General features: G+C 44.7%; 1 protein-coding gene across 7 annotated transcripts in view; it reads left to right on the top strand.

The window, feature by feature from the left end:
• The window catches only part of EFCAB6 (EF-hand calcium binding domain 6), a 245,050-nt gene that overhangs the window by 109,727 nt on the left and 119,755 nt on the right, over nt 1–15,568 (top strand). For 4 of the 7 annotated variants that reach the window (XM_053226905.1, XM_053226901.1, XM_053226904.1 and 1 more), the window contains 4 exons: nt 1,293–1,403; nt 5,820–5,925; nt 12,314–12,481; nt 15,480–15,533. In XM_053226905.1, the coding sequence (XP_053082880.1) occupies nt 1,293–1,403; nt 5,820–5,925; nt 12,314–12,481; nt 15,480–15,533 (439 nt within the window). The remainder of the gene's footprint in view (nt 1–1,292; nt 1,404–5,819; nt 5,926–12,313; nt 12,482–15,479; nt 15,534–15,568) is intronic. The other 3 variants (XM_053226902.1, XM_027070523.2, XM_053226903.1) reach the window with 2 other exon arrangements.

Raw genomic sequence — 15,568 nt, 5'->3', positions numbered from 1 at the left:
TTGCGTGTGCACACATGCATGCTGGTACTTTCTCACGTGGCCCGCGTCTGATCCACCCGAGACCAGTTTCCTTACAGCCACTAGTTTTGGCCGTCAAAACAGGGTAGTCTGTCTTGTGGCGTTCCCCACTTTCGCATCTCGTATCTGCCGTTGAAGAATCTTAGCCCAAATTCTTTTCGTCCCCCCCGCCCCGCCCCGTCATGGAAGTGTGGGTGATGCTTAGCGGCTGGGTCACATAGACAGTAGGGTGGCGCGTGTGATGGGACACCTGCTGGTGATCCAATACTCAGTAGGGGCTTTTCGATGTAGTAGCTTTAATCCTTAGAGCAACCCTCCCCGAGGAGGACGTTATGCTCATTTTATAGATGAGAAAAATAGAGCATCAGAATAGTGCGCAACGTGTCGGAGGCCACACGGGTAGGGAGTGAAGGAGCCAGGACCGGCTGTCTGGTGCGTCTGCGTTCCCGTCAGGCGGCCCCCGCTGGCACCTTGCCTTTCCGAACCCCCGGGCCCGAGTCACGGGGCCACGCTGGCTTTGGTAGTTTCCTTTTCAACAATTTTCCAGTTACTCGTTCCCGCTGTGATTTCGCGTCTGTACTTGCTTTCAGTTGCTGCCGTGACAAAGCAGCACAAGCCGAGTGGAGAAATGCAGAGTCCGTTTCTCGCCTTTGCGGCCTCCTGGAGGCGCCTGCTTCCTGGGCGCGCGGCCCTTCCTGCATCTCCAGTCACCTCCTTGGCCCTTCTCCTGTCCTCACGTCTTTTTCTGGCTACAGCTCGGAGAAACTCTCTGATATGGAGAACTCCTGTGATAAGATCGGCCCACCGGATCCCTGGTTAGCCTGGGTACCCTCCCGTCTCTGCACCTGTGCCTTAATCACATCCGCACAGTCCCTTTTTGCCACCTGAGACCACACTCACAGATCCCGGGGATTAGGAAGTGGATGCGTCCCGGGCCTTTACTCGGCCTCCCGCGGTGACTGAACTCTCCAAATAGTGACTTTGAAAGAATTATCTCCTGAACATGAGAATCAAATTCCTTTGTTTCTTCCTTCAACTGTATGCTACCTACCGCTAAGGGAATACAGGAACAAGGAGCTGTAGCGTCAGTTTGGTTTTCCTTGCTTTTTTAAAAGTCAATTGGTAGTACTATTTTACTAAATTATCTTGTTTATTTGCCTTAGATTTGAAACTTCACCTAAATTCATTGCTGCACTCTTCAATATTAAACATCTAATCCATGAAACATTATACGAAAAATATTTAAAGTAATATTTTTACTTTTTTAAATCCAGATTTGGACTTAAAACCACCGCTAGAGTCAACTGGAAACAATTTCTAACCTCATTTTATGAGTCCCAGTGGTTGGAAGTCAACAACACAGTTCCCCCGACCGAAAGAAACAGGTATGTGGGAAGACAAAAACAAAAACAGAAGAACCAAATTTCAGTTACACCTATTATAATCTATGAGAATATCTGCATTACTTTTTCTTCAGGTTTTGAATCACAAATTAGTCTTCATGGGATAATTATGAACCTTGACATAGCGATTTACCATTCATCAACTGTTTCCCATACAGGCATTCTTATTTCAAATGGCCTTAAACTATAAGATGGGTATAATTATTATTCCAGTTTCTAGATGAAAACCTGAGGCTGTAAGGGTCTTAACTAGACCTGCCACTTAGTGAGCGCGGTGGAGGCAGAAATGGAGACTGAGTATTGGACGTGAGCACATCAACGCTGCCAGCGTCACACTGAGCTTTGCGTGTGTTCTTGGGAAATTGTGTAGAAGCATGTTGTGTTAAGTGTTACACAGAAAGGAGCAATCCACATTCATTTGTCTCCTGACCACTATGCGTGGTGCAGTTATCGTGGGTCAGGGGGATTTTTTGCCCCGAGCGCCATTATTTCTGTTTTCATTCTAACGTCTGTTACAACTTCAGATTTACGCATCACGTAAATTGTGGTGGGGCCGAAAATGTAAAACAAGTACTTAATAATATGACATTTTAAAGTTTAGGCTTTTGCTCTAAGAAGTATTTTGTTTACGTGAATGTGTATCCTGTATGGATCGCCCTATGTACATTTTAAGGAAAAAAACCAGGCTTTATAATCTCGGCACGTTCATTGAAAGCACTATGCTCTGTTGTAAAGTAAAATATGAGAAAAATAGAGCATCAGAATAGTGAGCAACGTGTCAGAGGCCACACGGGTAAGGAGTGGAAGGAGCCAGGACCGGCTGTCTGGTGTGTCTGCATTCCCGTCAGGCGGCCCCTGCTGGCATCTTGCCTTTCCGAACCCCTGGGCCCGAGTCACGGGGCCGCAGAGTTAATTCCCATTTCACTAGGTCCGCTCTGTGTCTCAGGGGTTTATGAATATTTGACAAACTGCCCTGGTTACTGGCCTTCCAGGTATTTAAAGCTCCCTCCCCACCCCTCCACCCCCCACCCCGTTCCTGGGATGCAACTCCGTGAGCCTATTTCTTAAGTGAAGTTACTTCTGTTTTTTTGCTATTTTCTTAACTGAAAGATAGGAAAGAATTAAAATGTGAGTTTCATTTACTTTAAAACAGTGATTCTCAGGGCACCTGGGTGACTTGATTGGTTAAGTGTCTGACACCTCTTGATTTCGGCTCGGGTCACTATCTCAAGGTCATGGGATCAAGCCCCACATCACGTTCTGCGCTGACAGTGGAGAATCTGCGTGGGATGTGCTCTCTCTCTCTCTCTGTCTCCCTGCTTCTCTCTCAACATAAATAAAGTTTAAATAGTGATTCTCGACTAGGTGCAATCCCAGCCACCCAGAGACGTTTTTGGTTGTCACAGCTGGGGTGGGGGCACTAATGATATCTAGTGGGCGGTGGCCAGGTTTGCTCTAAACATCCCACAGTGCCTAGCACGGTACCCCCTGTCCCACCCCCAACACACACCAGAGAACTACTGGGCCCCCTGGTCGGTGGTACTGTATAAGGTGATGATTATTGCAGAAGCATCCATTCATTCCTGTGCCAGTGATCTTTCGAAAAACCAGGTTGCAGTAGTCACATGAGCAACCAGACTCAGGAATTCTGCTACTTTATATATTTCTTTTAAAAAATTTTTTTTTAGTGTTTATTTTTGAGAGAGAGACAGAGTGCGAGCTGGGGAGGGGCAGAAAGAGAGGGAGACACAGACTCCGAAGCAGGCTCCAGGCTCTGAGCCGTCCGCATAGAGCCCGACGTGGGGCTCGGACCCACGAAGCGCGAGATCATGACCTGAGCCGAAGTCAGACACCCAACCAACTGAGCCACCGGGGCGCCCCTACTTTATATATTTCTTAGAAATGGTCGTAGGTGTGTGTGTGTTTCTGTGTTTTTGTACAGCTGGAGAAAGGTAAGATGGCTGTGTAGATGCAGCAACCCCCCTGCCCCAAACGGATGTGAGAATTGTTGAGCTGATTCACTATCATTTTTTTTTAATTCTAGAAAGAGGGAAAGAGCACAAGTGGGGAAGAGAAGGGCAAAGAGAGAGGGAGAATCTTTTTTCTTACTTACTTACTTACTTACTTACTTATTTATTTATTTATTTTCAAGTTAGCTAACATACAGTGTGGTCTTGGCTTCAGGAGTAGAACCCAGTGATCCATCTGTTACACACAACACCCGTGCTCGTCCCAAAAAGTGCCCTCCTTAACGCCCATCACCCATTGAACCTCTCTCCCTCACCCCAGCCCACCCCCGTCAACCCTCAGTTCTCTGTATTTAAGAGTCTCTTGTGGTTTACCTTCCTCTCTGTTTTTATCTTATTTTTCCTTTCCTTCTCCTATGGTCGTCTGTTGAGTTTTTCAAATGCCACGTATGAGTGAAATCATATGATATCAGTCTTTCTCTGACTGACCTATTTCATTGAGCATAATATCCTTCAGTTCCATCCACATTGTTGCAAATGGCAAGATTTCATTCTTTTTCATCACCGAGTAATATTCCATCGAATATGTATACCATCTCTTCTTTATCCATTCATCAATTGATGGACATTTGGGCTCTTTCCATAATTTGGCTATTGTTGATAGTGCGTCTGTAAACATTGGGGTGCCTGTGCCCCTTCAAATCAGCATTTTTGTATCCTTTGGATAAATTCCTAGTAGTGCAATTATTGGGTCACAGGGTAGTTCTATTTTGAATTTTTTGAGGAACCTCCATACTGTTTTCCAGAGTGGCTGCACCAGTTTACATTCATACCAACGGTACGAAAGGGTTCGTCTTTCTCCACATCCTCGCCAACATCTATTAGTTTTAGCTATTCTGACTGGCGTGAGGTGGTATCTCATTGTGGTTTTGATTTGTATTCTCCTGTTGCTGAGTGATGTTGAACATTTTTTCATGCGTCTGTTAGCCATCTAGATGTCTTCTTTGGAAAAGTGTCTATTCATGTCTTTTGCCCATTTCTTCACTGGATTATTTGTTTTTTGGGTGTTGAGTTTGATAAGTTCTTTATAGATTTTGGATACTAACCCTTTATCTGATACGTCATTGGCAAATATCTTCTCCCATTCCATTGGCTGCCTTTTAGTTTGTTGTTTGTTTCCTTTGTGGTGCAGAAGCTTTTTATCTTGATGAGGTCCCAATGGTTCATTTTTGCTTTTATTTCCCTTGCCTCTGGAGACATGTCAAATATGAAGTTGCTGTGGCCGAGGTCAAAGAGGTTGCTGCCTGTTTTGTCGTGTAGGTTTTTGATGGTTTGCTGTCTCACGTTTAGGTCTTTTATCCATTTTGAATTTATTTTTGTGGATGGTGTAATCAAGTGGTCTAGTTTCATTCTTTTGCAAGTTGCTGTCCAGTTTTCCCAGGCCATTTGCTAAAGAGACTGTCTTTTTTCCATTGGATACTCTTTCCTGCTTTGTTGCAGATGAGTTGACCATACATTTGTGAGTCCATTTCTGGGTTCTCTATTCTGTTCCCTTGATCTATGTGTCTGCTAAGCAGCCTCCATGCTCACACAGAGCCCACCCAGCTCAGGGTTCAATCCCACGACCCTGGGATTGTGACCTGAGCCAAAATCAAGAGTTGGTCACTTAACTGACTGAGCTACCCAGGCGCCCCTCATTCTTTTTTTAGTGGGAAACATCATCCCGTCTAACTGAACATTGAAAAGCAGAGGCCGACAGGGGTATCTGTAGGTTTGTATGATGAGATTCTGCAGCCCCCTTCTGATCAGAGTCCAGGGTGAAGTCGGCTTTGATTTCTGAGTGGGGTGGTCATAGGCCTTCAGGAACACACGTACAGACTGATGGACCTGCGCTCAGGGGACGATTGCAAGAGGGAAGAAAAGGAGAGGAGAGGGCTCTGATGATGTCGGTGGCCGTGGCCATTGTCAACAGGGAGGGGGACGTTGTTAAGGTTGGCATTCCCACCGTTTTAACACGGGAAGCGTGTGCCCTCACTTACCGTGTGGGTGAGTGTGCCTTGACGCGCTCCCCCTTATACACAGCGAGGTGACACTCTCAGCGGTGATCGTGATCTCTTTCCTGGCCTCTTTTGAGACCAGGGGCACAGACTGGCGAGACAGCTAGCCATGGTTAGCTGGCATGGGAAATGGAGAATGATGGGACAGCAAGGCTGATGGCATCCACACCGTCTCTCCTATCAGGTACCGCACTGCCTGAGCGACCAGTGGGCCCACACAAGCACAGTACACTTTCAGGAAGAAAAGCCATCCGCTAATAAAGCATTGTGATGGTTGTAAGGTGCTTTTTTTTTTTTTTTTTTTTTTTGCATTAAGGAAGAACAGAGTTCAAGAGCGTAACCTTATTCCTGTTTTTCTCTTCATCCTCTTGTAGCATCACTTCTAAAAATCAATCTTGCGAGGAAAACATTATCCCCAAGTTATCTAGACACGAGGGTCACTCTGCGTCACTGAAGAAAGCACTACTGAACGCCAAGACTGTAAGATTTCGAACCCCTTCCCTGGTGAAAACCTCACTGTTTCTCAGAACGAGAACACTCAGACCCAGGCTAACAAAAACTGTATTTTCATCCATTTACCCAACCAACACACGTTTTGAGCTCCTGCTATAAGCTAGCAATTGTCCCGAGTGCTTAGGGATATAACCTCACTCCTGACCTCAGGAGCTGGCTGGGATTGGGAGGTCAGATAACATAAAATGTCCTGCACCGAGGTGAGGGAGATGCCAGGGGATGAGAACACCGCATGGCAAGGTCGCTGAGGGTGCACTGTCTGCTCACCACTCACTGCCTAATGAGTAAGCCGGACCTGTTGAACCTTCCTCACCCCAGCCCAGAGGGTGTGGGTTCGTAACAACGTGTGGCCCATCACAGGAACGTTTTCTTAGTTCTAAAGAGCCTATTTAATGGTTTAATTATGCTGCGGAAGGAGGCTAATTCATGAATTTGTAACTCGCTTTAAATATTAGCTCCTGTCCCACCTTAATGTGTATTTAGAAAGCAGCATTTGGATACCTTGGAAACGTGCAACATTTTCCCAAGTTGGCTGCTGACTAAGCACATTCAACAGCCGAATCCAGTAAATATGGAGGAGTCCAGTGACTTGCTTTGCCTCAGACTCAGATCTGACTGTGTGCAGAAGAGGAGACACTTGGCCTCGGCGCGAGCCTTCCTGCAGGACGGCTGTAGGGCAGCGTTCTGGGGAGGAGCCCACGTGGCCTGGAGGCGGACCTCAAGGTTCAGAGGTTTGCTGTCTATACTGGAGACTGTGGTTCCTCGTCTCCGTTGATCTAGAATGCCGTTGCTTATGGTTTCTGAGCCTAGTGTAGACTCAGAGATTTGGGGTTCTGTTTTCCTGGGGGAGGGGAGCATTTTAGCTAGCCTGCCTGTTCTAAGTAATCTTTAGAACTAGATGACCTGGTCTCTTACACTGAGTGAATGATGATAATGAGTGCTTACGACGTGCCGGGGACTGTCTCCTGTGACTTACCCGTCTTCACTCGCTTCCGCCTCTCCACACCTCTGTGAGGTAGACACTATCACGATCTCCGTTTAAGCCTTTCCCTTTGCCCTCATCTGCCGAGGAAAGGGAACGGCAGTGTTAAGTATCCGGCCTGAGGCTCCCAGCTCGTGAGTGGCGGGGCTTGACTCAAACCAGCTGCTCCAGAGGGAGGCCCACTGCAGCCTTGGGCAGAGCCGCCTGCGAATGTGTCGGCTGGGCCTCCTCTTGGACACAAGTGAAGGCTTTTGTGTGTTTACCCGCCTCAGCGCCTAGTGGTCCATTGACGTAATTTAATTAAAAACAGTGAAATCTCATCTCCGTTAATGGAGGGCTGTAATAATGCCAGCCGCTCCAAATATGAGACTATTTAGCGGTCATTGATGTGCTGTTTCACAAACAGAACCGATCAACGAACACGCAGGGGTGAGGAATCGAGTGCCTGCCCCATGCTGGGCCATGCGTGCCTTGGGCCCTGGCGCTGATCGCACAGATGAGTGACGCAAAGGCCTGGCCAATGATGAGCTCACACTCTGGAGTGACACATGACAGCAGTGAGCGTCTGATGCTTAGAGTTGCCGGATGCCAAGTGGGATTTCCGACCCCCCCCCCCCCCCACCTCCGACCGCCATTTGCCATGGTCTTGGGCACGCTCTGGAACCCGGAAGGAGGCAGGCAGAGGGAGAGAGCCAGGAGTAGGCAGGAGAGGGCATTTTTGCCTGGCTGCAGAGGACGGTGCGGGAAGCACGTCCCTCTCCTGCTGTAGACAGGGATGCAGAATTGTTCCAGAAAGAAAGGCAGCTTTACGTCTGCTCCGACTCTTGCCTCCCAAGTAGCTATGTGTGCTCTTTCCACACACCACCACCTTCCCTCTGAGTGACCCAGTCACCTCGATCACTTGTATTGAAACCTGGCGTGGCTCACTTTCTGTCACCCAAAAACTATTTGTACCCTACGTGTTTATCCACCCTTGTTTTCAGTGTTGTTTGCAGCCCACGTGATTTTCTCGGTAGAAAGTCCAAAAGAATCTTCCAGAACATACTAGAATTAATAACAGAAGTTAGAAGGTCAGTGTCCAAACATCAATAGTATTTCCATAAGCTGCAGTAATCAATTAGAAAAGTAAACTTTAAAATATCATTTCTAATAATTTTATTTAAAAAAATCAAATGCCTAGAAACATAACCTAACAAAAAAAAAATGAAAATTCTCTACATTGAAGACTACAAAGATTGCTTATAGAAATAATAACAAGTCCTTCACAAACCTCCGGTAAATATCAGAGGAAGGAATGCCTCCCAACTCATTCTCTGAGGCCGATGCTACTTTAATACTAAAGCCAGACAAAGAGATCACAAGAAAACGAACAACCAATATCCTTCATGAATATTGTTGTAGAAATTCTCAGCAAGACATAAGTAAACCAAATCCAGCAACACAAACGAAAGATTAAATGCTATGACCATGTGGGATTTATCCCAGGATTGCAGGCTTGGTTCGACTTCCAAAAAATCAATTAATATAGTACACAATGTTAATAGAATTAAGGGAAAAAAACCACACGATCGTCTTGAAAGATGCAGAAAAAGGATTTGCAAAATCCAGCCCTGTTTCGTGATAACTTTCAACAGACCAAGAGCAGGGAAATTCCTTAAACTGAAGGGCATCTACAACGAACCCATAGCTAACAGCACAGTTAACGGTAAGAGACTGAATAGTTTCCCCCAGGATGATGAAAAACACAAAATGTCAACTTTTGCTACTTCTCTGCAACATTGCACTGAAGTTCTAGACAGTGCAATCCTGGAAGAAAAGAAATAGAAGGCATCCAGATTGGAGAGGAAGAAGTAAAACTGTGCTTACTTACAGACAACACAGTGGACACACACAGACTTCTGCAAATAATAAATGTGTTCATCAAGGTTGTAGAATATAAGACCAATATACCAAAATCAGTTACATTTCTATCAACTAGCAACGAACAATCTGAAAAGGAACTTCAGAAAGCAGTGCCACTCACAATAGCATCAACAAGTATAAAATACCCAGTAGTAAATTTAACAAAAGTGCCAGACTTGTACACTGCAAATTACAAAACACTATTAAAAGAAATTAAATAAAATGTAAATAAATGAAGAAACATTCCACAGTCATGGATTGGAAGATTCGATAGTATTGAGATGGCAGTTATCTCCAAATTGATCTATAGGTTCAACAGGTTCAATGCAAACCCTGTTGAAATGCCAACTGTCTATTTTTTTAATGTTTATTTATTTTTGAGAGAGAGAGAGAGAGAGCATAAGCAGGAGAGGGGCGGAGAAAGAGGGAGACACAGAATCCAAAGCAGGCTCCAGGCTCTGAGCTGTCAGCCCAGAGCCCAACGTGGGGCACGAACTCACGAACCTTTGAGATCATGACCTGAGCCAAAGTCAGACGCTCAACTGACTGAGCCACCCAGGCACCCCAATTTTTTTCAACTGTCTTTTTTTTTTGCAGAAATTAAAAATTGATTTTAAAATTCATATGGAAATGAAAAGATTGCCAAATAGCCAAAACCAATCTTGGAAAAAAAGAACGAAGTTAGAGCACTTTGGGATCTTAGTACAGAGCTATGGTGTCAGAACAGTGTGGCAATGGCAGGAGGATAGACAGATTGCTCAATGGAACAGAACCGAGAGTCCAGAAATAGACCTTAATGTTCATGGTCAATCCATCTTTGACAAGATCAGTGGGGGAGAGGATCATCTTTCCAACAAATGGTCCTGAGACTGTTGGATAGCCACGTGCAAAAAAGAGGAACTGCCTTGCCACATACACAACTAAAAATGGACCATAAACCTAAATATAAGAGTTAAAATGACAAAACTCTTAGAAGAAGGCATGTGCGTAAATCTTTGTGACCTGTGTTGGGCAAGTATTTCTTAGGACACTAAAAGCATGATCCATAAAGGGGGAAAAAGCCCCCATAAACTGGAATCATCACAATTAAAGAATTGTGCTCCAAATGATACCATTAAGTATCTCCCAGAATGTTCTGGGAGAAAATAAATGCAAATTATATATTGGGTAAGGGACTTGCCTGGAGACTATGTAAGAACTCTTCGAACTCAGTAAGAGGACAACCCAATGTAAAAAATGGGCAAAATATTTGAATAGACGTTTCATCAAAGAAGATACATGAGGGGCACCTGGGGGGCTCAGCCACTCGAGTGTCCGACTTTGGCTCAGGTCACGATCCCGCGGTCCATGAGTTCGAGCCCCGCGTCGGGCTCTGTGCTGACAGCTCAGAGCCTGGAGCCTGCTTGGGATTCTGTGTCTCCCTCTCTCTCTGCCCCTCCCCCACTCACACTCTGTCTTTCTCTCTCTCTCAAAACTAAACATTAAAAAATTAAAAAAAAAAAAAAAAAGAAGACATATGAATGGCCAATGAGCACGTGAAAAGATGGTCAACATCCTTAGACACCAGGGATGCGAGTCAGAAGCATGCTGGTGCACCACTTGCCAGTTTATGGTGACGATGAAGTCACAAAGGCAGCAGTCAGTGGACCACGTCAGGGACGTGGACGTGGAATTTTCTCTCCTGCTGGTGGAAATAGAAAATGGTACAGCTGCCGTTGAAACAACATGGTCGTTTCTTTAAAATTTAAACAGAAATCTACCACCTGACCCAGCAATTCCACTCACAGGTAGCTGCCCAAGGGAAGTAAAAACATTTTGTCCACACGAAGACTTGTGTGCAGATGTTCGTACCCACGTTATTCATAATCTCCAAACGAGGCGATCCAAGTGTTTTTCTGCTTGCGGTAAGAGAAACAAAATGTGGCATATCCATACAGTGGAATAATAACACGGATGAAAAGGAACGAAGTACCGATCCATGGCGCATCCTGGATTGAACCGCGAAAATGTTATGGCAGGTGATAGAAGCCAGATGCAGAATGCATACTGATGCATAAACTGTATGCTTCTGTATACACGAAATATCCAGACCAAAGCAAACACCAAGAGACAACAAATAGATCGGTTGCCTTGGGTCGGGGACGGAAGTGAGGAGTGGCTGCGAGTGGATGCGAGGTTTCTCTTGTGACAGAAATGTTCCGGAACCAGATGGTGGTTGATGGTTGCACAATGCTATACGCTTACTGAAAACCATAATTGTCCTACTTGGACAGTAAATAGTTGATTATCACTCCCAAGCTAAAAAGTAAGCGGGCCTACATTCCTCTAAATTATCTAATTTTCCCTGAGACAACCTTGTATCCTTTTCTGGCTTTGGACCCCAAAGTAACGGTTGACATTTGCACACCACTTTGTCACTTAGTAAGCCCCTCTGCCACGTTAATATTCACACTCCCTATGAGGAGGTAGGGGTTCTTTATTCCCCGTTTTTTTCCAGTAAACAGTATCTCTTAATTTTGATACTTAATTTACTTATTGGTAATTTTTTATTCTGGCGGAAGAATTTGCCTCACAGTATTTTGCTGATAATATGTTTTCTTTATGCAGCATGGCTGAGATTTTTCTTGCTAAGTAATTGTCCATTTATGTAATTGATGAGGTTGGTGGTAGTGAAAATAAGCATCATTAATATTTTTAGTAAATCGGCAAGTTGTTAATTGAATTGCCGGGAAGTTGGGTGCCCTGTATGACGGAGCCACATAGCCCTCAGGTGGGGACAGGGTAGGAGGAACTGTCACCGCCAGCGCTCAGCCTGTCCTGGGGAGGGCATCAGCCTGTGCCTGAGAGATGGGTCTCCCTCCTCCCTTGGGGCCCTCTCCTGCCCGTGCCCTGACAGACAGCATTGTGGGAGCAGCCCTGCAGGGTCCCAGCGTCCCCCGACCCTTGCCCCACCCCACACACTGCCCTTGGCTCCCAGTGTTACATAGTGACCACCAACTGAGGGATTATTGCTTCATCATAATTCTCTTCGGCCAGAGCCCACTCTTTACTCAGTGATGTCATATATATATATATATATATACACACACACACACACGTATATATGTACACACACAATGTACATATATATATACACACACATATATATAAATGTATATATATACACATATATAAATGTATATATATACATACAATGTTTGATGTTCTATATATGTATGTTATATATGTTATATATGTTTATGTTATATGTTATATATATATAATGCTTTCCTTCCTTTTTCCTTTTTTAAAAAAATTGCCTTTTTTAAAAATATATATAACATTTAAAATATATATATGTTTTATCTGTTGTATATATGTTACACATATATGATATATATATGTTATATACGTCATTGTATGTTATATAATGCTTTCCTTCCTTTTTCCTTTTTTTAAAAAAAATCCCCTTATGTACATTCTCATGCTCAGAAACCCGACGGACGAATAACAGGGGAAGAATTGCGACATATTCTAAATTGCGAGGTTGTAAAAATCAGCGATTCAGAATTCAAACAACTAATGCAGACCCTTGACCCTGGGGGCACTGGATGGGTCAACGTCAACACGTTCATCCAACTGCTTGAAGAGAACCCTGAGGTGAGTTTTACAACAACTCCATGTTTGATTTTCTCTTTATGGCAGGAAATTAAGTATTTTTAGTGAAATATGGGATGCAGGTGAAATTGGCCTTAAATAAATGACTACACGTTTTTCAGCTGAGTTGATTTTCATTTTAAGGAAGAGTTAAGTGTTTGAGTTGTTTGATTTTAACTCTTGATGTCTAAATCTTATCCAAGGGTGATGTTTGACGTTTTCTGGGAAGCCATCCTAGAATGAGGGCACCTATATATGCAGGATGTAACCTTCTTTTCACAGCGTGCCAGTGACACCCCTCCTGCAACCGCGTCTTACACAGTTTCCCATTTTAAACAGTAACTGTTTATTGCCTCTAGTGACCAATACTTTTCTTTTTTTTTTTTAATTTTTTAATGTTTATTTGTTTTTGAGAGAGAGAGAGAGAGACAGAGCACGAGTGGAGGGAGGGGCAGAGAGAGAGGGAGACAGAATCTGAAACAGGCTCCAGACTCTGAGCTGTCAGCACAGAGCCCGACGCAGGGCTGGAACTCAGAAACCGTGAGCCGAAGCGAGACGCTTAACCGGCTGAGCCACCCAGGTGCCCCCAATACTTGCTTTTCCTTTGATCGAAAGGCTGACAGAATTTTATTATTAGAAATGTTGTTTTGTAATTTTAATAGCTATTAGCGCTTAAAAATTTTAAGAACTTTAAAATATTAGATTAGTGTCAGGCAATGCATTGGATAGGCATTGGGAGATTCTTGTTGAAGTGTTTCTTATAGACTTCTTTTAGCAGGTGCAAATTAGCTTTTCATCAATGTTACGATTTCCTGAGCACCCACCTTGTGCAAGGTGGCGACCGCATCCTAAACCAACGTCGTTTGGTCCTTCTTGAGTCCTAGTTCAAAAGTAAGTCCCAGGGCCCTCACACAGGACAGAGTGATTGGACCTTTTCCTGAACTCTGCTGTGCGGCTCCTGTGTTAGCTGCTGAGAATTGTGGCTTCTGACCATCACAGCAACCCCACACGCAGCATCTTTCTCGAAAAACAAAATATGGGGGGGGAGGGCATGTATCCAATTTCATCTCAGGTCATGATCTCACCATTTGTGAGTTCAAGCACTGTGTGGGGATCTGTGCTGACAGCTCGGAGCCTGGAGCCTGCTCGGATTCTGTCTCTCTCTCTCTGCCCCTCCCCTGCTCTCACTGTGTTTCTCTGGAAAATAAATAAACATAAAAAATTAAAAACAAAACATGGACATGGAAACCATCTGCTCTCCACGTGGCAAGTGGCATGGTCTTTGCTTAATATAAACCACACCCAGCAGTCTCCATGCTTAAAAGCCTCAGATGGGTGTCAGGGCTCCTAGGTGAAAGCTGAAGTTCCTACCCTGGTTGGTAAGGGGCCCACATGGTCTAGCCCTGCTGCCCGGCTCCCAGAAGCCTCATAGGCCACACTGGCTCGGGTCCTCGGGCGCCCCCAGGTCCCTCCTCCATTCTTGGGGTGCTGCTGCTCCTGCCAGGATTCCATCCATGCCGCTCTCCCCTGCTGGGGCCATTCTGCAGGTCTTGGGGCACCGGTGCCTTCCCAGGGACCCTCTGTGGCACCTCTGGCAGCCAGCGACCTCACACACCTGCCCAATCATGGTGTCACAACTTTGTCATTATGTGGTCACGTCTCCACAAAGACGGAGGCCCATCGTGGCCACGGGGGCTAGCCCGGTGCCGGGCACTCACAAAACAGTGTGGTGAGTGGATGAATGAACATATACGAACGAACCAGAAAGATTAGAAAACACAGGTGCGCACATAGAAGGAAAAGAAAAACACCACTAATTCTAACGTTGAGGAGTTGTTACCCACTCACTGTTACCCTTTGTTGTATGTGCTTATGAACCCGTACACCCACACACGCGTTGTTTTCAGCTTTGTTGCCGTTATTATACAAAAGCTGTGCATATTTAATTTATGCAATTTTATGAGTTAGATACATACTTCGATATATGATATCTATTCTATTTTAAAATGAGATACTATAGGGGCACCTGGGTGGCTCAGTTGGTTAAGCGTCCGCCTCTTGATTTCAGCTCAGGGCATGATCTCACGGTTCATGAGTCTGAGCCTCTGTGCTGACAGTGTGGAGCCTGCTTGGGATTCTCTCCCTCTCCTTCTCTCCCTGTCCTTCCCCCACTCACACACTTTCTCTCTCAAAATAAATAAATAAACTTAAAATAAAATGAAATGAGATCCTATAATTAATGACTTTTCAGTCCATGCTGTCCCTTATTAACATGCTGTTAACACTGTTAATAAAAATTCTGTATGATCTTAAAAGATGCAGAGTAACGATTCCCTGTTGCAATGCAGGTGTTTGGTTTTTTCCCCTTTTATAAATTTTGCTACAGTGAATATTGTGGTGCCTGCTTTTTCAACCACCCTATGAGTATTCTTTTAGTATAGATTTCTAGAAGTGGCATTATTGGGTCAAAGGATACATTTCATTCTTTAAGTTAGCTTAATTATTTGAGAAGGGGAATATATGTGTGAAGTACAAAATGCAAAAGGTGCAAACGGGAACACGGTGACAGTTAAGTTTTTCTTCCACCTCTGTTCCCTCCCCACCCCCACAGGTGGTTGCTGCCGCCCCACGGCCTGTGGATTTAGCAGATTGTCCACGATTAGCCCGTGTCGATACTGGCAATAGTCCTCCTTTCTCATTTTTACTATTCTGAAAGGCAGAAATGCCATCCCATTGTTGTTTTATGTTGCGTTTACTTACTAGGTGATAGACTTCTTTTACGTTTATTGTACTTTTTTTTTTTTTTTTTTTAATAAGTTCAGGTTGAATGCTATTATCCCCATTTCCAGGTGGGGATTAGTGGGCAAACTCATTTGCTCACGAACTCAAAGTGAATTGGCGAATCAGGAGCAAGGCTGACAGTCCATGTGTGTCTGCCTCCAAAGGTCCTCCTGCCTTTATGAGTGATTTGTGTTTATATACTTTTCTCTTTCCCAATTAGACAGGAAAACAAGTTGCAGACCCCAAAACGCCTCTCTTCCTGGCTTGGGATTCAGTAAGTAACACTTTCCCACGTGGTCCCAGGGTGCC

This window comes from Acinonyx jubatus, chromosome B4 (assembly GCF_027475565.1).
Source record: "Acinonyx jubatus isolate Ajub_Pintada_27869175 chromosome B4, VMU_Ajub_asm_v1.0, whole genome shotgun sequence".
Classification (NCBI taxonomy): Eukaryota; Metazoa; Chordata; class Mammalia; order Carnivora; family Felidae; genus Acinonyx; species Acinonyx jubatus.
The sequence above is the reverse complement of the archived record's forward strand: the minus strand, read 5'-3'. Positions and strand labels throughout refer to the sequence as shown.